Here is a 22,848-nt window from a genome sequence, read left to right as displayed (position 1 = left end):
TATCTTTTCCCATTCCGTTGGTTGCCTTTTAGTTTTGTTGGTTGTTTCCTTTGCTGTGCAGAAACTTTTTATCTTCATAAGGTGTTCTCTATGTTTAAGAGTCTTTTATGTTTTGTTCCCCTCCCTGTTTTTATATTATTTTTGCTTCCTTTCCCTTATGTTCATCTGTTTTGTATCTTAAATTCCTCATGTGAGTGAAGTCATATGATATTTGTCTTTCTCTGACTAATTTCGCTTAGCATAGTACCCTCTAGTTCGATCCGCATAGTTGTAAATGGCAAGATGCAATCTTTTTGATTGCTGAGTATACTCCATTGTGTGTGTATATGTATGTGTGTGTATATATATATATATATATATATATAACATATTATCCATTCATCCATCAATGGACATTTGGGCTCTTTCCATCCTTTGGTTATTGTTGATAGTGCTGCTATAAACATCGGGGTGCATGTGCCCTATCAAAACAGCACACTTGTATCCCTTTGATAAATACCTGGTGATGTAATTGTTGGGTCATAGTGTAGGTCTATTTTTAATTTTTTGAGGAACCTCCATACTGTTTTCCAGAAGGCTGCACCAATTTGCATTCCCACAAGCAATGCAAAAGAGATCCTCTTTCTCCACATCCTCACCAACATCTGTTGTTGCCTGAGTTGTTCATTTTAGCCATCCTGGAAGCTGTGAGGTGGTATTTCATTGTTGTTTTGATTTTTATTTCCCTAATGATGAGTGATGTTGAGCATTTTTTCATGTGTTGGTTGTCCATCTGGATGTCTTCTTTGGAGAAGTGTCTATTCATGTCTTTTGCCCATTTATTCACTAGATTATTTGTTTTTTGGTTGTTGAGTTTGATAAGTTCTTTATAGATTTTGGATACTAACCCTTTATCTGATATGTCGTTTGCAAATATCTTCTCCCATTCCATCAGTTGCCTTTTAGATTTGCTGATTGTTTCCTTCGCTGTGCAGAAGTTTTTATTTTGATGAGGTCCAAATAGTTTATTTTTGCTTTTGTTTCCCTTGCCTCTGGAGACATGTTGAGTAAGAAGTTGCTGCAGCTAAGGTCAAAGGGGTATTTGCCTGCTTTCTCCTCGAGGATTTTGATGGCTTCCTGTCTTACATTTAGGTCTTTCATCCATTTTGAGTTTATTTTTGTGTATGGTGTAAGAAATTGGTCCAGATTCATTTTTCTGCATGTTTCTGTCCAGTTTTCCCAGCACCATTTGCTGAAGAGACTGTCTTTATTCCATTGGATATTCTTTCCTGCTTTGTCAAAGATTAGTTGGCTGTACATTTGTGGGTCCATTTCTAATTTCTCTATTCTGTTCCATTGATCTGAGTGTCTGTTTTTGTGCCAGTACCATACTGTCTTGATGATTACAGCTTTGTGAGATGTCTTGAAGTCTGGGAGTGTGATGCCTCCAGCTTTGGTTTTCTTTTTCAAGATTGCTTTGGCTATTCAGGGTCTTTTCTGGTTCCAAACACATTTTAGATTTGTTTGTTCTACTCTGTGAAGAATGCTGGTGTTATTTTTATAGGGATTGCATTGCATATGTAGATTGCTTTGGGTAGTATTGACATTTAGCAATGTTTATTCTTCAAATCCAGGAGCATGGAATATTTTTCCATTTTTTTGTGTCTTCTTCTATTTCTTTCATAAGTTTTCTATAGATTTCATTGTATATATTTTTCACCTCTTTGGTTATATTTATTCCTAGGTATTTTAAGGTTTTTGGTGCAGTTATAAATGGGATCGATTCCCTGATTTTTCTTTCTGTTGCTTCGTTATTGCTGTATAGGAATGCAACCAATGTCTGTGCATTGATTTTGTATCCTGCAACTTTGCTGAATTCATGGATCAGTTCTAGCAGTTTTTTTGTGGAATCTTTTGGGTTTTCTGAGCATCATGTCATCTGCAAAGACTGAAAATTTGACTTCCTCCTGGCTGATTTGGATGCCTTTTATTCCTTTGTGTTGTCTGATTGCTGAGGCTAAGACTTCCAATACTATGTTGAATAACAGTGGTGAGAGTTGACATCTCTGTCATGTTTCTGACCTTAGGGGGAAAGTTTTTTTCCCATTGAGGATGATATTAGCAGTGGGTCTTTCATATGTGGCTTTTACGATCTTGAGGTATGATCCTTCTATTCCTACTTTCTTGAGGGTTTTTATCAATAAAGGATGCTATATTTTGTCAAATGCTTTCTCTGCATCTTTTGAGAGGATCACGTGGTTCTTGTCCTTTCTTTTATTGATGTGATGTATCACATTAATTGTTTTGCGGACATTGAATTAGCCCTGCATCCCAGGTATAAATCCCACTTGGTTGTGGTGAATAATTCTTTTAATGTATTGTTGGATCCACTTGGCTAGTACCTTGTTGAGGATTTTTGCAACCATGTTCATCAGGGAAATTGGTCTATAGTTCTCCTTTTTAGTGGAGTCTTTGTCTGGTTTTGGAACCAAGGTAATGCTGGCTTCATAGAAAGAGTTTGGTAGTTTTCCTTCCATTTCTATTTTTTGGAACAACTTCAAGAAAATAGGTGTTAACTCTTCCTTAAATGTTTGGTAGAATTCCCCTGGAAAGCCATCCAGCCCTCGACTCTTGTTTTTTGGTAGATTTTTGATTACTAATTCTATTTCCTTACTGGTTATGGGTCTGTTCAAATTTTCTATTTCTTCCTGTTTCAGTTTTGGTAGTTTATATGTTTCTAGGAATTTGTCCATTTCTTCCAGATTGCCCATTTTATCGGTATATAATTGCTCATAATATTCTCGTATTATTGTTTGTATTTCTGCTGTGTTGGTTGTGATCTCTCCTCTTTCATTCTTGATTTTATTTATTTGGGTCCTTACCTTTTTCTTTTTGATCAACTTGGCTAGGGGTTTATCAATTTTGTTAATTCTTTCAAAGGACCAGCTCCTGGATTCATTGATGTGTTCTACTGTTTTTTTTGGTTTCGATAGCATTGATTTCTGCTCTAATCTTTATTATTTCCTATCTTCTGCTTGTATGGGGTTTTATTTGCTGTTCTTTTTCCCGCTCTTTGAGGTATAAGGTTAGGTTGTGTATCTGAGACATTTCTTCCTTTTTTAGGAAGGCCTGGATTGCTATATACTTTCCTCTTATGACCGCCTTTGCTGCATCCCACAGATTTTGGGCTGTGGTGTTATCATTTTCATTGGCTTTCATGTACTTTTTAATTTTCCTCTTTAATTTCTTGGTTAGCCTATTCATTCTTTAGTAGGATGTTCTTTAGTCTCCAAGTATTTGTTATCTTTCCAAATTTTTTCTTGTGGTTGATTTCGAGTTTCATAGCGTTGTGGTCTCAAAATATGCACAGTATGATCACGATCTTTTTGTACTTGTTGAGGGCTGATTTGTGTCCCAGTATGTGATCTATTCTGGAGAACGTTCCATGTGCACTGGAGAAGAATGTGTATTCTGCTGATTTAGGATGAAATGTTATGAATATATCTGTTAAGTACCTCCAGTCCAGTGTGTCATTCAACACCGTTGTTTCCTTGTTGATTTTCTGTATAGATGATCTGTCCATTGTTGTAAGTGGGGTGTTGAAATCCCCTACTATTATGGTATTATTATCAATGAGTTTCTTTATGTTTGTGGTTAATTAATTTATATATTTGGGTGCTTTCATGTTTAGAGCATAAATGTTTACAATTGTTAGGTCTTCTTGGTGGATAGACCCCTTAATTATGATATAATGCCCTTCTTCATCTCTTGTTACAGTCTTTATTTTAAAATCTAGATTGTCTGATATAAATATGGCTACTCTGGCTTTCTTTTGTGACTATTAACATGATAGATGGTTCTCCATCCCATTATTTTCAATCTGAAGGTGACTTCAGGTCTAAAATGGGTCTCTTGTAAACAGCATATAGAGGCATCTTGTTTTCTTATCCATTCTGTTACCCTATGTCTTTTTATTGGAGTGTTCAGCCCATTGATATTTAGAGTGGATACTGAAAGTTATGAATATATTGCCATTATGTCACCTGTAGAATTGGAGTTTCTGGTAGTGTTTTTTCGTCCTTTCTAGTCTTTGATGCTTTTGGATTTTGGGGGTTTTGGGGGGTTTGGGGGGTTTTTTTGGTTTTTGTTTTTGTTTTTTTTTTCATCTTTTCTCCCCTCAGAGAGTCCCTCTTAAAATTTCTTGCAGGACTGGTTTAGTGGTCACAAACTCCTTTAATTTTTGTTTGTCTGGGAAACTTTATCTCTCCTTCCATTTTAAATAACAGCTTTGCTGGATAAAGAATTCTGGGCAGCATATTTTTCTGATTCAACACATTGAATATATCCTGCCATTCCTTTCTGACCTGCCAAGTTTCTGTGGATAAGTCTACTTCAAACCTGATTTATCTTCCCTTGTAGGTTAAGGACTTCTTTTCCCTTGCTGCATTCATGATTCTTTCCTTGCCTGAGTATTTTGTGATTTTGACTATGATATGCCTTATTAATGGTCAGTTTTAGTTGAATCTAATGGGAATCATTTGTGCTGCCTGGATTTTGATGTCTGTGTGTTTCCCCAGATTAGGAAAGTTTTCTACTATGATTTGGTCACATAAATTTTCTACCATTTTTTCTCTCTCTTCATCTTCTGGGACCCCTATGATTCTGATGTTGTTCCTTTTTAATGAGTCACTGAGTGCTCTAATTTTTATTTCATCTCTTTGCCTTAGTCTCCCTCTTCTTTTCTGCTTCATTATTCTCCATAAGTTTGTCCTCTATATTGCTGTTTTGCTGCTGTGCCTTATCCATCCTTGCCACTGTGGCATGCATTTGAGATTGCAGCTCAGTTATAGCAATTTTTATTTCATCCTGACTAGCTTTTACTTCTTTCATCTGTGCAGAAAGGGATTTTAATATATTTTCAATCCCAGCTAGTATTCTTTTTATAGTGATTCTAAATTCCAGTTCAGACATCTGCTTATATCTGTGTTGATTACATCCCTGGCTGTCATTTCCTCCTGTTCTTTCTTTTGAGGTGAATTCTTTCATTTCATCATTTTGGAGGAATAAAAGGAATTAATAAGGTAAAAAAATTAAAAACAACACAAAGAAATCAAATAAAGGGTACCAGATCCTAGGTGTGTTTTGGTCTGGTTGTTGAAAGAAGCTTGATAGATTAGAGAAAAAAGGGAAAGATAAGAAAGGAAATAAAAGATAAAAGAAAAAAGGGAAAAAAGGAAAATGTTTGAAAATTTGAAAAAATAGAATAAAATGAAATGATGAAAGTAAAATATAATTTTAAAAATTTACAATAAAGTAAAAAATGTAGTAGAACAAAATTAAGGAAAAATCTTTTTAATAAAAATGGAAGATAATAGATTTTTCACTTTCTGTATTCAAGAATAAGAAAAGAAAAAGAAAAAAAATTGAATAAAAGGACCAGTGAACAGAATGAAGTACGATTGAAATTACATCTGTTTTCCCATAGATGTCAAGCTATGAAGCACTTTATAGTCCATAAACTAAGCAGGTGGAGAGACTTTGTCAAGAGCATTGTAGGCCGTTGGGTGGGGTTTAGTGCAATGGTTCCATTCTCCACTAGATGGTGCTGCTTAGCTTACTGGGGTGGATTGCTGGGGCACTTGTAGGCAAGTATGCGCATGCTCCGGAGGGGTGAAAATGGCATTACCCAGCTACCAAGCAGTGTTTCAGGGTTTATGGAAAATCACAGCACACATCTGGTGCCACCTATCACCCTTGACATCCTTGTTCCAACACCAGCGAATATGGTTGTTTCCTGGGGTGTGCTGGAACCTATGATTGTGGGGTGGCCACACAGCCTCTACCAAATGTCCTCCCAGCAGGGGAACTGCCTCTCCCCATATGGCCCAAGGACCAGTTGGACCTCATTCTCTCCTCCTGTGGATTCACCCTTCCCACCAGAACACCACCAGGTATGAGCTATGGACTTTCAGGCTCTGCACTCCCCCTGTTTATAGAGTCTTAATGGAATTTAAACCCTCCACTTTCTCTTTTCTCCCTTTTTTTGTTCAGTCCTTGTAGCTGTTTCCACTTTTCCACTTTCTCTCCAGCTGCTTTGGGTTGGAGGTTGCTTTTCCCATACTCTCCCCCACCCCCCACCCTGTCTCTGTTCTCTTTCTGCAAGCAAAAACAGCTCCCTGCCCTCTGTGGCTTCTCTTTCCCCCAGTTCACCTCTCCCCACTGCATACCTGCCGAGTTCTATGGTTCAGGTTGTGCAGATTGTTGTGTTAATCCTCAAATCAGTTTCCTAGGTGTGCAAGATAAAAAAAAAAAAAAAAGCAAGGTGCTTACAGTTTTAACAATTATTAAAATTGTAATGAAAATGTGTTTTAATCTGCAAATTTTGAATTAATTCTTAGCAGAATTAAGATTCCTTAGTCAACTTTCTCAGTAACTTCAGTAACTATAAAATTGAGTTATGTTTTGTAGGACTCTCTTATCATATTAACAGATGTTTACATTCCAATAGCAATTAAAAATTTTTTTAATGTTTATTTTTGAGAGAGAGAGACAGAGCATAAGAGGGGAGGGATAGAGAGAGAGAGGGAAACACAGAATCTGAAACAGGCTCCAGGCTCTGAGCTGTCAGCACAGAGCCCAACGCAAGGTTCCAATTTGGGAACAGCAAGATCATGACCTAGGCCAAAGACAGATGCTTAACCAACTGAGCCACCCAGGCATCCCGTTCCAATAACAATTTTAATGTCATTTTACCTATTGCCACGCTGATGCAAAAAGTACTTTGGGAATGAACCTATGTTCAATTCAATGCCCAATCCTGACAGCTTAAAGCTTTTAATTAAATTAAGGGGTAGGAAAGTGAGCCCACAGGGTGGTTTAGCAACCAACTCATACTGTGGGCAACTGAAGGCTGCAACAGAGAATACACACCAAGGAGGGATATTTATGGGTATTTATGTACCAGCTCCCTTGAGTCTTTGATTGAAGACTTGGTGGAGGGCTGTCCCTTGGAGCATTGACTCCATAGCACTGTGGTATGACAAGTGGATAGAAAAGTAGGGTCCAAGTCGAAGAGAACATTCTTGTGCAGAGACAGGCAGTTGGAATGCAGCTGCTGAATGGCTGGTGAGCAGCTTAAAGTGGAGACTCCTGGACTGAAACCCAGGTCTGACTGATGTCAAAGCCATTTTTTCTAATTCAAATCTTCCCCCAAGTATTCCATGATTGAGTGAAATTTTAGATGGAGACCACAAGGTCTTTGGAATGGCACCTCTCTACATATTCCCCAGAGTGAGACAAGACTCTTTAAAATTAGCTGTAGGAGTGCCTGGTGGCTCAGTTTATTGAGCATCCAGCTTTTGATTTCAGCTCGGTTGTAATCTCAAGGGTGATCTCAACGTTCATGGGATGGAGCCCCCTGTTGGGCTCTGTGCTGACAGTGTGGAGCCTGTTTGGGATTCTCTCTCTCCCTCCCCCTCTCTCTCTCTCTCTCTCTCTCTCTCTGCCCCTCCCCCACTCACACGTGCATACTCTTTCTCTCTCAAAAGAAATAAATAAACATTAAAGAATCAGCTGTTAAATGTGGGCTTACTGTTCCTTGCTAAAACCAAATTTTTGTAATCAGCTGAAATCGTATTACATAGAGACCCTATTTTTACAGATCCTCCATTCTATAAGCTCTTTGTCACATGATATGTTCATGGTCCAAATGTGGAAGAAAACTGAGCCAGCAGCCCATTCTAGGTTCTAAGCAAAGTGCAAACATACATATTGTGTGAAAGAAGCAGCCTTAGTTAGAACTGAGCCAAGAGGGGTCATGCAAGTATTTCTCTAGATCCTTCAGTTTTGATATAACAGTTAATCCCCTTCTGCTCCTCCCCACGCCCTCCTCATGGCTTAGATGTGGCTGTTCTTTGGCAGACAGCTGTTACATGAAATTGCAAAATCTAAGCACATATTTGCTCACTTAATGTAAGCAACAGAGAAATAAATCTGAACTTTGGAAAAAGTCTATTAATAATTAACAGATAGTGAAATTATCAAGATATAGAATGCTATGCAGGAAAAAAAATCCCAAATCTTGGGTTTGGAATAAACTGTGAAAATGTTTACCCGGTTAGTTTGTATCAGTGATTATGAACAACATGCTAAATCAGTACTTCAGAAGTCTGTATATGACTATTACAGGTCTGGGGCAAATGATCAAGAAACATTGGCTGATAATGTTGCAGCATTTTCCAGGTAAGAAAATTTATTTATTTTTAAATCATGTTTTTTGTAATTACACGAAGACATTCTACCAAAATAAGACCTCAGGTTTTAATGTTGATGATGTGAAATTATCTGTCTAGATAGATGCTTAGTAGAGAGGGAACAATTCTTGGGCCTGTGAGAAATTTTGGGCTATCAAACTGTTTAAAAATATCCCAAGCCTGGGAATCTCAAACCATTGACTGAAAAAGCCAACGCTAATTGTCCTCACATGGAATTATGTGGATAATTAATTTGACTACGTATAGAAATAGTGATGCATTCTAAAGACTCTATTTTCTTTTTCTCTGAGTTGGACAGTGAGGGTCTATGAGCATGGTGTAGGAAGTGGTTAGCACTAGGTTCAAGATAGCCATCTTATCTGGTCAAACCAGATCGGATTTTGCCTCAAATGTTCCCATCCTGCTGGCTTTCCCTTATCATTCATTTTGATTATTGTTGTCTCAACTTTCACTTTAGATTTCAATTTGTCTATATAACATTAATCTTTCAACGTTGCTGTTTCATCCATCATCCAAAGTGCTTCACCTACCTCTGTTTCCAAATTAGTTTTCCCTTGCCTTTCATATTTCAAAGCACAAGATGGTAGGTGTCACGGTTTATGTTTTCTGTTTGTAATAAAAACAATAAACAAGGGGCGCCTGGGTGGCGCAGTCGGTTAAGCGTCCGACTTCAGCCAGGTCACGATCTCGCGGTCCGTGAGTTCGAGCCCCGCGTCAGGCTCTGGGCTGATGGCTCGGAGCCTGGAGCCTGTTTCCGATTCTGTGTCTCCCTCTCTCTCTGCCCCTCCCCCGTTCATGCTCTGTCTCTCTCTGTCCCAAAAATAAATAAAAACGTTGAAAAAAAAAATTAAAAAAAAAAATAAAAAATAAAAACAATAAACAAAATAACTTTAAAGGAGTGTTTTTCTCTCAGCAGTTACAAAACGGTTTATTTGCTGGAGTAGGGGAGGAGAACCCCCCATACACTATACTCTCTCAGGCTCATCCATCTTACATTATAGCCTTTAGTAAAGCTAGTGAATATTGTGGGTGTTCATTGATGGTGATAAATTAAAGAAAAAGGGTAGAAAATATCCAGAAGAAAGAATCTGCTTTCCTGCTTGGCTTCTTCTGTCTAGAGGAAAATCTCTCAAAAATCACTTTTCTATGTGTAAATTAGGAAAAATGAGATGATTCTAACCAAGGTGGTCCCTGGCAAACAGCACTGATGTACTCTCAGGAGTCTGAGAATGAGGTGAAGGATGGGGCCTCCCCCAAACTTCTCTAAGCCTTGACTTTGTCTCAGTCCTTCCCTGGAACCCACATGAGCTCCACCAATGCTAGAAGAGCCACAGAAAGGGAAAATTTGGCTAAGAGTGGAGGGGCTTAAAATTCTGTATGATCTTTTTCAATCATTTAACATTCTGGGTCTCTCCAAACTTTTCTGTTCCTGGAAGATGTCCCTTCCTGGGCCCAATAGCAGCTCCGTTCACCGGGTAATACGGCTTACCTCCTTGTAATTTCCTGAAAACAACACTTTAACCCAAAAAGGTTATTTTAACCAAGGAAATTTCAGGCCCTTGACAGGTGTATGGAGTTGGTGTCTCCTTGCATTTCTTATGTCATAATGCTCAGGTGACCATCTATTTCCTCAAACCCCCTTTAACACCCTTCCGCTCATGCTACTTAATTAATGGACTCATGCTTATTAGGAATCTCTATAGGCTAGGTTCTATACTACATGCTGAGGATAGAGCAATGAGCCAGACAAAGCTCCTGTTCATAGGTGCTTACATTCCAATGGATGCACATTGACCTTTGACTTCCATAATGCTGGTGGGTTGAATTGATGCAAAATGTACCCCGAACAACTGGCCAAGTAGAGGCCTTAAAGAGAGAGCAAAGGGGTGCAGCACATACAGGCACCTCTGCAACCCTAGAAATTCTGGAAACTTTGTCAGACATAGAAGGCATTGTTGACTTCCAAGTTGTGGACTGGAAGAGTGCCTCATGCTTGTGTGGGTTTCATGGTACTCCAGTAAGTATTCCCACCCTGTGCATGTACTCAGTAACTTCAGGACAGAGCACAGATAATGAGAAAGTGTTTGCAATGCAATCCTTTCCATGAACCTTGATCTTTCCTTTTTGTTCAGCTTGAAAAGGAAAAAAACATGGATTAATCAACTTTCTCTGGAGGTTGGCTGATGCTATTTTATGATCAACCATTTGAAGAGTTTTTATATTGCAACAAACGTTAGCGGCCATTGCTTATCTAACACCTCAATTCCTCTTTTCTTGTGTAACTTTCTGGGTGACCCTTCATTCCTCACCTTGTATCATTGAGCTGATCACATGGAACTAAGAATAGATTTTCTGCCAGAGTTGTGGTGGCTTTGGGTTGACGGGATGAAGGAAATCAATCTGAACTCTCTCATTCTGATTCAAATGAAGACTGAAAAACAACCAAACCTCAGATAACCTGTTGTGACACAGTGTCAGGGCATTTTAAAGACATTTATGAAATGTGTACACTTTCCCTCCCACAAGCACAACAAAAGGTCATTCACAGTGACAGCTGTTATCTCTCTGTGCTCAGCTCTGACAATCACATTTTGGAGTTTTGGGGATATGGCTCACTTATGTGACCTAGCAGTTGCTTGTAAATGTTTCTGGGGTAAGACTTGTGACTCTAATGTTATCATGGCTAAAAACTGATAAAATAAAATAAAATACAAAAAGACACATGAAGTCAAATAGATGGAACCATACTGAAGAACAAAGTTACCTATTGTAAACATTTCGAGAACAGTAGGTGTTAGCTTGCAACATTTTGCATGATTGGAATCATCATGACCTGATTGGAGTTAACTTAAACACACACACACACACACACACACACACACACACACACACACAGTATGTTGTTTCTCTTACACATTAACTCAGTGTATCCTTCTCAACCATGGTCTGCACTTTGTGGCTTCTGGTGAAATCATCACTAGTGGAAACTTAATTCTATAATTTGGGTGTCTAGAAGTCCTGATGAAGTTAGAAAATGAAGCTCCTTTCTTTTCTGTTGTGTCACTTACTGACACTGAAAATGGGGTGATTTTCTTTTAGATAACAGGTGATAAAGTGATGTCATTATTCCTTTATTGCAGTGCCTCACAGGTTGATAGTGATCCAATTAAATGTTTTAAAGATGTCACAATATTAAGAATTAAGGGTAAAAAATAAGATTACAGGGGCGCCAGGGTGGCTCAGTTGGATAAGCGTCGGACTCTCAATTTCGGCTTGGGTCATGATCTCAATGTTCGAGAGTTTGAGCCCCAAGTTGGGCTCTGTGCCGACTGTGAAGAGCCTGCTAGGGATCCTCTCTCTTTGCCCCTCCCCTGCTCTCCCTCTCTCTCTGTCTCTCTATAAAAAACTTAAAAAATGTTTTAAAAATAAGATTACAAAAATTGTGCTGTTTTGTATACGTATTTACATACATTTTATTTGCTTTAAATAGTTTAGAGTAAACAATTAATGTGAAGAAATTGGACTGCAGTATAATCATCTTACAGGACTTATGAAACATTAATTCACTGTGTTCAGTTGATGGGATTCAGTAACAGCACTTGGCTTTACAGCTGGGTGGTAAGTGTCTTCCTTCAAATACAGTATCCCATCTTGGGGAGTGTGTATATCATCAGATTTTTTTGTAAATTAAATGTGAGGCTTTTGTTGGATGTGAAGTGTGGGTCAAAAGTTCTGTGAAAAGATCCCCACCTTTACCCCCTACTTCCTTTACTCGGTCATCTTATTTTCCATCCTTCGAAAGAGGTTTATTATTTGATTGGTTCAATTGTTTTGTCCATCTTCATATCCTTTTTCCAAAGTGGAGGTCTCACAAGAGCACAGTCCAAGGTTATATTCAGCTACTATTTGATGTAAGACTGTGAAAAAAAAAATCACTTCTATTGGGGGTGGAGTCAGGTGGGACTCGGAAAGCTATTGGAACTACTTGACAAGGTTAGTTGTAATTGTTCTTTGGAAAATATCAAAAAATGGAAAACTTTTTAGAGAACATACACTTCCCACTCCATTGATCTTATATAATTTTGCCTGAAACTTGCATTTTGTGCATTGGTTGGTGAGTCTCCGTAATGTCACCGTCAGAACAGAAAATAATGTGTGTGGGAAAGCCAAGAACACAGTTATTAAAGGGACTGCGCCACCACGTGGACAAGCATAAATAAAGCTACTGTCTGGAGATAGAAGGGTTGAGCCTTGCCTTCTACATAGGAATTAACATTTAACAATGTCCTTTCTGACACACACACACACACACACACACACACACACACACACGATGCCCAGCAGCTCTGTGTGTGCTCTTCATAAAAGCTTTCATTGTTTCCTCAGCTCTAAGTAAATATTAATGCCTTCCAAGGCCAACAGCTGCTATTAAAATCGTTTTCTCTCATTCTCATAATACACTTAGAGATGATTGGTAATAAAAACTCTCTTCAAGGCTTCTGCCTTTCCCCCTTCAAAATGGAGATCAAAGAAGCATGCTGTGAGGGTCAGTCCAAAAGAAAAGACTTCCAGCAGCAAAGCATGTGGTGTGACAGAAAATAATGACAATTATGATGTTCAAAGGAATTGCAGAGAAATCACACAGTAAAACTTCTTTATTATGCTTTTCAAGGGCTGGATGTTTTTACTTTATTATGTGGGGAAGGGTTAGATTACAGACCCAAAGCAACATGAAGGCAGAATTTCTTCTTCCACTACAGGAAGTAGGCTCCAGTTAAGACCTTGGAGGTTCAATTTATTTTGGTTACTACATTTCTAAATCACACTTCAGTATATTAACTAAAAATCTTGTTCTCTCTGGAAGCAAAGTAAAATCTAGGTAATAAAAGGTGAGGGCTGGTTAGGTATGTATGTATGTGTTACACACATTTTTGTTTCTTAGTGCTCATTAGAAAGACGGCTGTATTTTCTTCAGTTCTAATGAGTTACTAATGAGAAAAATAATCCTGAACAAATAGGACATATAAATTTCGCTGAGAGGAAAGAGAACTTGTTCTCCTGTAAATTTTACTAGTAAAGTTTGTGGTTCTTGGTTTATTGATAGTTTTCATTACAACACAAAAGAATTGCAGGAAAAGTCATTTAAGATCGTGTTCAGGAGTCAAAAATTCTTCAAGCCAAAAGTCCAGTTTCTGCCAAATACCCTTTTAGAAGAAAATGTACAATTAAACTAAAAAGAATTATCTTCCCTCATCACCATACTTCAGTGGATACTGACTTCCATTTAAGAATTTTGAGGAAACCACATTATAATTTTATTTTTTAAGTTTTTTTAATGTTTATTTAATTTGGAGAGAGAGAGATAAAGAGAGACAGTGTGAGTGGGGGAGGGGCAGATAGAGAAGGAGACACAGAATCCAAAGCAGGCTCCAGGCTCTGAGCTGTCAGCACAGAGCCTGACCTGGGTCTCAAACTCACCAACCATGAGATCATGACCTGAGCCGGCATCAGATGCTTAACACTCTGAGGCACCCAGGCACTGCACCACATGAAAATTTTAAAAGTAATTACCTGAAGTTACTGTCTGTAATTTGAAAAGAAAAACAAAAAACAAAAAGGACAAACTGTACATAATATATCTTTTTTTTAATTTTTAATTTTTTTTGAGAGAGAGCAAGTGCACAAGTTGGGGAGAGGCAGCAGGGGAGGGAGAGAGAGAGGGAGAGAGAGAGAGAGAGAGAGAGTGTGTGTGTGTGTGTGTGTGTGTGTGTGTGTGTGTGAATCCTAAGCAGGTTCCACTCTCAGTGAGGAGCCTGACTCAGGGCTCAATCCCACAACCTTGGGATCATGACCTGAGCCAAAATCAAAAGTCAGATCCTCAACCAACTGAGCCACTTCTTAAATTATAATCTAACCCATGTTTTTGTATACCATCTTCAAAATGACCTGGAGGAAGTGAAATGAAAGCTATGTTCACACAAAAACATTTACATAAATGTTTACAGCAGCTTTATTTAAAATTGCTTCAAACTGATATTTGCAAATGACATATCGGACAAAGGGCTAGTATCCAAAATCTATAAAGAGCTCACCAAACTCCACACCCGAAAAGCAAATAATCCAGTGAAGAAATGGGCAGAAAACATGAATAGACACTTCTCTAAAGAAGACATCCGGATGGCCAACAGGCACATGAAAAGATGTTCAACGTTGCTCCTTATCAGGGAAATACAAATCAAAACCACACTCAGATATCACCTCACGCCAGTCAGAGTGGCCAAAATGAACAAATCAGGAGACTATAGATGCTGGAGAGGATGTGGAGAAACAGGAACCCTCTTGCACTGTTGGTGGGAATGCAAATTGGTGCAGCCGCTCTGGAAAGCAGTGTGGAGGTTCCTCAGAAAATTAAAAATAGACCTACCCTATGACCCAGCAATAGCACTGCTAGGAATTTACCCAAGGGATACAGGAGTACTGATGCATAGGGGCACTTGTACCCCAATGTTTATAGCAGCACTCTCAACAATAGCCAAATTATGGAAAGAGCCTAAATGTCCATCAACTGATGAATGGATAAAGAAATTGTGGTTTATATACACAATGGAATACTACGTGGCAATGAGAAAGAATGAAATATGGCCTTTTGTAGCAACATGGATGGAACTGGAGAGTGTGATGCTAAGTGAAATAAGCCATACAGAGAAAGACAGATACCATATGTTTTCACTCTTATGTGGATCCTGAGAAACTTAACAGAAACCCATGGGGGAGGGGAAGGAAAAAAAAAAGAGGTTAGAGTGGGAGAGAGCTAAAGCATGAGACTGTTAAAAACTGAGAACAAACTGAGGGTTGATGTGGGGTGGGAGGGAGGGGAGGGTGGGTGATGGGTATTGAGGAGGGCACCTTTTGGGATGAGCACTGGGTGTTGTATGGAAACCAATTTGGCAATAAATTTCATATATTGAAAAAAAAATAAAAGAAAAAAAAAATAAAATTGCTTCAAACTGGAAATGTTCCCAATATTTCTTAGCTGGGGAATGGGCAAACAGACTGTGGTACTTCTGTACAGAAGAATACTGTTCATCAACCAAAAGGAACAAATTATAGATGCACATGGCAACATGGATGAATCTCAAATGCACTGTGCTAAGTGAAAGAAGGCAGACTCAAGAGGCTACATACTTTATGATTCCATTTATATGTTCTTGCGAAGTAAAACTATATGGACAGAAAAAATATCGGTGGTTGTGAGGAGGTTGGTGGGAGACAGAGTTTCACTGTTAAGGGAAATGGGGAAATTTTTAAAGATGGTGAACTGTTCTTGATTGTCTTGGCACTTATACGACTGCATGCATTTGACAAACCTTCCCAAACTGGACACTCACGTGGGTGAATCCTACATATATTAACTACACCTCACTAAGAAGGATAGCTTGTGAAATTCATTATTATCTTATTGCTAACATGCTATCTTAACAAGCATTGAAATTGCCCCTTTTCCTTCAATTTTGTTATTTGCTGGGTGGGAAAAATACAAGAATATTTTCTCTTTTTAAACTAAAATGTAATGTCAAAGCTTTGGTTATGATTTTAAAATTCTGAAACTCTTTTTTAAAAATTCTAGATGGAAGCTGTATCCGCGGATGCTCCGGAATGTTGCTGAAATAGACCTGTCGACTTCTGTTTTGGGACAGAGGGTCAGCATGCCAATATGCGTTGGGGCTACTGCCATGCAGTGCATGGCTCACGTGGACGGGGAGCTTGCAACTGTGCGAGGTAGGAAGAAAGTCCTCATTCAAAAGGACAGAAGAGCACTAACATTTAGTGACTCTTTTCTGTGTATGCATCAAGCAAGCACTTCCCTAGATATGTTTATACTCACAAAAACTAAGCTCATTGACTCTGCCATTAATATACCTGTTTTTGCACCTTCTGCTCCTCTATTTTCTAGCTGTATGACTCTGGGCAAGATACTTGTGCCTCAGTTTTATCAGCTGCAAAATAGTAGGTACTAAAAATAGTACCCACCTCCTCAAGTTACTGTCAGGATTAAATGAATTTGCACAAACAAAGCACTTAAAATAGTGCCTTGCACAGAGTGGTGGTTCAATAGCTTTTAGTTATATTATGTGTATTAATACCCGTATTTCAGAAAATGGAGGTCTGAGAAATTGACTTGGCTCACCCATGGTCATACAGCAACATAGTGGCAGAGATGGGATTCAACCTCATGGCTACCTTATTTCAAAGCCCTTCCTGCTTCCCCAAACCATGTGAATCTCACAGGGAAACAGCAAATGCAGTGACCTGGTTGGTTGCATTTTCTGCCATGGCTTTGGACCATGATTCTGTTTTACGAATGGGTTAGATTCCCAATAGAGCATTTCTAACTGCCTTATAGGAGAGAGATGAGAAATTCAAATATGATGTAAAGAAATTCCTTCTTAGGGCTAATTTATTAACTTTCAGTCCCCTAGCAACCATGAACATTTGAAAAGGTATGTACAGTGATAAATCTACCCACCCCCCCCCCCCAACTTCAAAACCTCCTATAAAACTCCTATCTGACTTCTTTTGATACTAAGCAGGTCAGGAAATTCAGGCCCAAGGAGCGGGAACTAAATACTATTTTAAAGCATTTCAGTTCTAAGTATTACCGATCTTATGGATTTACTTCCCTTCTTGAAATGTCTACCATAGAATTCTGCTAGGGACATCAGCATGACAGAGTGAGATTTTGCTGGACAGACTTAGGTTAGAGTCTAGAACTTTTTTTTTTTTAATTCTAGGACCACACACAGAGAAGTGGCCTTAGGACCCAGCCATTTGTCTATGAGAAACCTGAAATATGGGCAGGGAGAAGGAGAAGGGAGGAGGAGAAGAAAACCAGTATCTGTCTATTTACAGTTGGAATAAGAAAGGCCTTTCCTTTCTTATGGCTTTCAAAGGCCATAGACAACAACCATTAAAACAAAAGCCAACAAATCAACACAAGAATCCAGAAACTTCTATGCTGTCAAAGTTCTACAAAAATTGATAAAACAAGTGGCAAACAAAACAAATTGAAATTATGAGGCTGCAAAGCGTTAATGACCTTTCTGTGTGAAAAGCCCCTATACTTGAATAATGAAATAACATCTAACCCCAAATAGATGAAGAGATATAAGTGGAAAAGGACAAATAGGAGATTCATAAATGGACACACATAAAAATGGCCAATAAACATATGAAAAGTATTCAATTTCCCCAATTATCAAATGCATATAAATTATAACTATATGTTTTATTTTCTGAATATCAAATTACCATTTTCACGATATACAGTGTGATGCGGTTGTTTTCAAATATTGATAAGAAGAGTGTAAGGTGGAATCATATTTCTAGAAAATTGTTTGACAATTGTTTATCAAAATTTTAAAGTATGAATTCCATGTGATGCTGTAAGTCCTCTTCTAGGCATTGCAAGGAAATAATTATGACTTTGAAGAATAACATCTCTGCATGGATTCTCCTGCCTTTGTTATTTTTAATAGGAGAAAAGTTAGAAAAAAGAAAAACCCAAATGTCCCCATATTTGGAGATTGGTTGTAAAACAAAATAGGGTGCATTAAAAATGAAATCAATTTTTTTAGTGATATGAGAGAAAGAGTATGGTGGTATGGAAAAATGTTGTGGCATGTTTTTTAAAAAGCAGTTACAAACAATAGTCAGAAAGATAAATATATGATTTCACTCATATGTGGAATTTTAGAAACAAAACAGATGAACAAATATTAAAGAATCCATCCTCAGAGCAGCCCAAAGAATAGTACTATATTAAGCCCATTTTACACCTGGGAAACTGAGGCATGCAGCAGATGAATAACTTGCCCAGAATCACACAACTCATAAATGGTAGAAACAGGATTCAGACCTAGACAGCTTGGCTGAAGAGTCGTGGCTCCTTACCTCCCTGTACTGCTTTTAATTTCCAGAAAATCCCATAAAATGTCATGAGAAGAAGCCCATTTATCTGTCAGTTACAATTCCCTAAAAATAACTGATTTATCATGTTATGCACATGCAAAGCAGCACCCCCCCCCCCCCCCCGCCCCGGGGAGTGAGATACATGATAAACATTGGGACAGGGTGGAACAGTAAGAACGAAGAGGATGTTGTGACACTGAGGACACAGAGGAACTGGCAATGACATGTTACACACAATGCCCTTGAGAATCTAAGACCCTGGATCAGGTTGCTGTGAGGGCAGTGATATCACAGTTTAGATCTAGATTTGTAGTAGAAATCTCCTGTAAGGATTTTGACATTCCTAAGGTTTTTTTCTATGGTCCAATTACCATCTATGGATTGATGATTTATTTAATATTTAAATTAACCCTGGGGGTGCCTAGGTAGCTCAGTCTGTTAAGTGTCCACCTATGGCTTAGGTCATGATCTCACGGTTGGTAAGTTTGAGCCCAGTGTAGGGTTCTGCGCTGACAGCTCAGAGACTGGAGCCTGTTTCGGATTCTGTGTCTTCCTCTCTCTCTCTCTGCTCCTCCCCTGCTTGTGCTCTCTCTTTCTCAGAAATATGCAAATAAACTTTAAAAAAGTGTAAAAAATTAAAAATAAAAATGTATCCTTAAATTAACCCTGAAAGACGATGGTGATCCCCCCATAACCAAGAGTACTCCTTGGTTGGTATGTTTGGGTTGTGAGATGGATAGGTTACTTGGAAGGAAAGAAAGTATATGTACCTGGAGCAGATGCTGTTGGTGTTCAGGTTATATCCCCTTGTTACTTATCATTTCTATAAGAACTTGCAACTTTTTGCCTGTATTTTCTCTGGCAACAGGAGCTGATAGATGGGTGGGTTGGGGGTTACCTTCCCATTAACACACCCTTCCTTGACTGCCTTCCCTTCCTTCTTTCACTTTCCTATTCTTCAACTCACCTTGTGATTATTCCCAAATAAAAGACTTGCACTCATATCTTTGCCTCATTGTTGGCTCCTGGAAGAATGCAAATCAAGGTGAGGACCATTCAAATCCCCAGGGAATGATCAGGCTTGAATAATTAGAATGGACATCCAGAAAGTTCTCAAAGCTGCCACAGTACCACAATCTTGCCTTCTCAATTGGCTCTCTAGACTTCACAGCACCTTGCTTAAAGGGTCTTTTGGGCTTTCTTTTCACCACTGTGGAGCACATCCCCAGTATAACTGGGCCTGAGAATGGAGCTCTATTTTCTTATACAGCTTTGTGGTTGTAGAGTGACCAATGGAGCTACTCTTTCTTTGTTTTCAAAATGGCAGTGAATATAAAGTTACCAAATAAAATGCAGGGAACCAGTTGCATTTGAATTTCAGATAAACAGCAAGTCATTTGTAACTGGGTCATCCTATATGTTTATTTGCTGTATCTGACAACCTTAGTTGAATAAGAGCTCTTACTTCTAGGGGTCCTTTGAAAATTACCTGAGAATAATGCTAGGAAAAGCTTCCCAAAATGGGGTGCACTTTTTATTTGCCCCTCAGAGTCCCAAAAATGTCTTCCAAATATTAAAAAACTTACTTTCAGAAAAGTATACTCCCGGGGTGCCTGGGTGGCTCAGTCAGTTAAGTGTCCAACCCCTCATTTGGGCTCAGGCCATGATCTCAGGATTTTTGAGTTTGAGCCCCACGTCGGACTCTGTGCTGACAGCGTGGAGCCTGGTTGGGATTCTGTCTCCCTCTCTCTCTGTGCCTCCCAAGCTTGCTCTCTCTCTCTCAAAATAAATAAAAATTAAAAAAAAAAACTTAAATAAAAGTATACTCCATTTACACTTTAGTGGGAATGAAAGTTGCTCTTTTTACTTTGCTAAAGATATTTTTAATTTAAGCTTTATGCAGGGACCTCAAAAATGACTTTAAGGGTCAGATTGGTAACATAAATACCCAGAGAGGGATGAAGTTAGGAAAACAACAATGCAGGCTTGATGGTGGAGACTGCAGCAAACCTGAGATTGCAGGTTCCATAGAGGGGGGGCAGCCACATTTTAGTGCTAGCTAACTACTGTCCCAAGGGATTGAGGATGTTGGGCTGCCAAATCTCCAAAAACTTTAAGAGAAGCCAAAACCCTTGATTTTTATGTGTAATCTCCTGGTTTTTAAATGTTGGCAAATAAATCAAAAATTCTCTAAAACACTGTTTGGGGCAGTAATGTGTGGGCCAAAGCAAATACTTTTGCGGGCTACAACTGTCCCCTGGGCTGTCAGTCTGGGACATCTGATTTATGTGGAATTCACCACTAACTAGTTTCACTTCTGTAGCAGGCCATTTTCACTCTCTAGGAGGATTACGTTTCCTCACTGATAAAGTCAGCTGCTCAAGCAAGATCAGTGGTTTGCTTATCATGTCCCAAAGAGGTTGGGATTGTTCCCAAGAGTCTTGGGGAAGTGAGGTGTGTCACCAACCACAGAGCTACTTGTGTTGCATGTTGGGGTTCAAAAAGACAGTTAAAAAAAAGAGTTCTGCTGTGAAGGCAAGAATGCAGACAAAATCTCTACAATGAGAAAACTCAAAAACCCAAACCAGAAAATTCCTAACAGGAAGATGATTTTACCATTTTTTTTTCAGATTAGAAATGAATGGTTCTGTCCTTCTTTAAGATTTCATGAACTAGAGAAACCATTCAAGGTAGAGAACTGTCCTTCTGAAATCCCACCCTTATCCTCTACCTTCTTCCTCCTGTGCCAGCTCTGGAGAGTGTAGACGGTGGAGTGAGCATTTATATGTGATTGCTTTTCATTTCTCATAGCTGCATTCTTGGGATAGAGGAAAGCAAGTAGACATATATATTTCCAGCTCTTGCTGAAAACACAAATAGATGTTTAATAAATGCCACAGAAATTAACTGTTGTGAAAAATGATGATAGCCAACATTTATTTGGCAATTCATGTATGTCAGGCAATTTGCATTTATTAACTTATCTATGTCTTACCCATCCTAAAACATGAGTGTAAAACTCTAAAGATCTTCTTTTTTAAATGTTTATTTATTTATTTTGAGAGAAAGAAAAAGAGTGTGAGCAGGGGAGGGGCAGAGAGACAGGGCAGAACCCAAGTAGGCTCCACACCGTCAGCACAGAGACCGATTTGGGACTCAAACTCACCGACCACAAGATCATGACCAGAGCTGAAATCAAGAGTCAGACACTTAACTGACTGAGCCATCCAGGAGTCCCAAAACTCTAAGGATCTTTTTCCAATTCCTGTGGTTGTGGACACTGAGGCTTGCAGAGGTTAAATACCTTGTTCAGGGATATTAATCACTTTCTCAATGCTGTGTATAAGATCCTGATCAGTGACTGATATTTCCAAGTATCATTAACTACAGCAAGAAGCCTAAGGCAAACTCTATGTTATAGTCTCAGAATATTAACTGCAATTATGTTTTGCAAATATGTTAATTATGCAAATATTAACTGCATTCTATGTTTTTATAGTTTTATCCCTTTGATTTTGAGAGGATGGACTAAGCCACCGAATATGAAACTTATTAGGAAATATGAGCCTTGAGCAAAACTCAGGAGCATAAATAAAGGGGCTTGAATTTTAAGCAAAAATTAAAACTCCTAAAAATCTTTTAAGATGGAAGGAAACTAACCAAGAAACACTGAGTGGAGAGCAGTTTGTCATGCATTGTGTTATGAATAAGGGATTTATTGCAGTAGATGATTTAGTTAACATTTTAATAATTGACAATTGTTATAATATTTAAGGAGCCATATAAACACCTCTACTCATAAACAGCGCATCCATCTAAAACCCTATTAGATTGGTTTTTGATTTACGTTTTATTCCTCTTATGAGCTTCAGGGATGATTACAGAATCATTTTTACAAATACTTAAAGTAGTGAAGGAAATATCAATGATAAATATAAATGCTAGTGTAATATAAAACAGGTAGTCTCATTAGGTGAAATTTCCATCTTGCAAGAGAAGTAAAACATCTCTGACTTCTCACAGAGCAAATTAACAAAATGCTTACTATGCCACAGAGGCTTTTAGGACATTATCATAGAAATCTCTCTGGTTTTATGCACAGTGGCTGTAATGAAATTTTATTTCAGCCTCCATGGAACTACATTAGCTCCTTTGCTTCATTTAAACATGAGAAATAAGAGGAAGGAGGAGATTGAGTTACTAATTCATCCCTTTGCTTCTGACTGTTATATGTCCACGCGCCACATGAGGGAGTGCCAGGACCTCAAATAGAGAGAAATTGAAATCACCTAAGGCGTTCTAGGAATGCTCAGTATATTACAAATTCTTAGTAAAGTGTCAAAAAAAAAAAAAAAAAAAGAAAAAAAGAAAAAAAGATTTTAAAAGAAATTCCTGCCCCTGGATGCAATTAGAGGCTACCACACAGGATTTGATAGGCCATAAAACCATTAAATCTAAACACTTTCTTTTTGAGCCTAAAAGGCTAGAACATTCCAAAGTGAAGTTTTGGGACTTGGCTATGACTTGACCACCTATTAAGACGCAGGCGGAAGAGATGGCAGAGTAGCACAAAGAGCCATACAGACCCCAAAGAACTGAATTAGGACATAGGTGAGAGCTTTAGCTG

At 38.5% G+C, this 22,848-nt stretch overlaps 1 protein-coding gene across 1 annotated transcript in view; it reads left to right on the top strand.

Moving 5' to 3' along the window:
• Positions 1-8,001: 8,001 nt before the first annotated feature.
• The window catches only part of HAO1 (hydroxyacid oxidase 1), a 49,645-nt gene continuing 34,798 nt past the window's right edge, over positions 8,002-22,848 (top strand). The window contains exons 1-2 of the mRNA XM_049651125.1: positions 8,002-8,220; positions 15,880-16,031. Of these exons, the coding sequence (XP_049507082.1) occupies positions 8,084-8,220; positions 15,880-16,031 (289 nt within the window). The 5' untranslated portion in view covers positions 8,002-8,083. The remainder of the gene's footprint in view (positions 8,221-15,879; positions 16,032-22,848) is intronic.

This window comes from Panthera uncia (assembly GCF_023721935.1).
Source record: "Panthera uncia isolate 11264 chromosome A3 unlocalized genomic scaffold, Puncia_PCG_1.0 HiC_scaffold_11, whole genome shotgun sequence".
Taxonomy (NCBI): domain Eukaryota; kingdom Metazoa; phylum Chordata; class Mammalia; order Carnivora; family Felidae; genus Panthera; species Panthera uncia.
The sequence above is the reverse complement of the archived record's forward strand: the minus strand, read 5'-3'. Positions and strand labels throughout refer to the sequence as shown.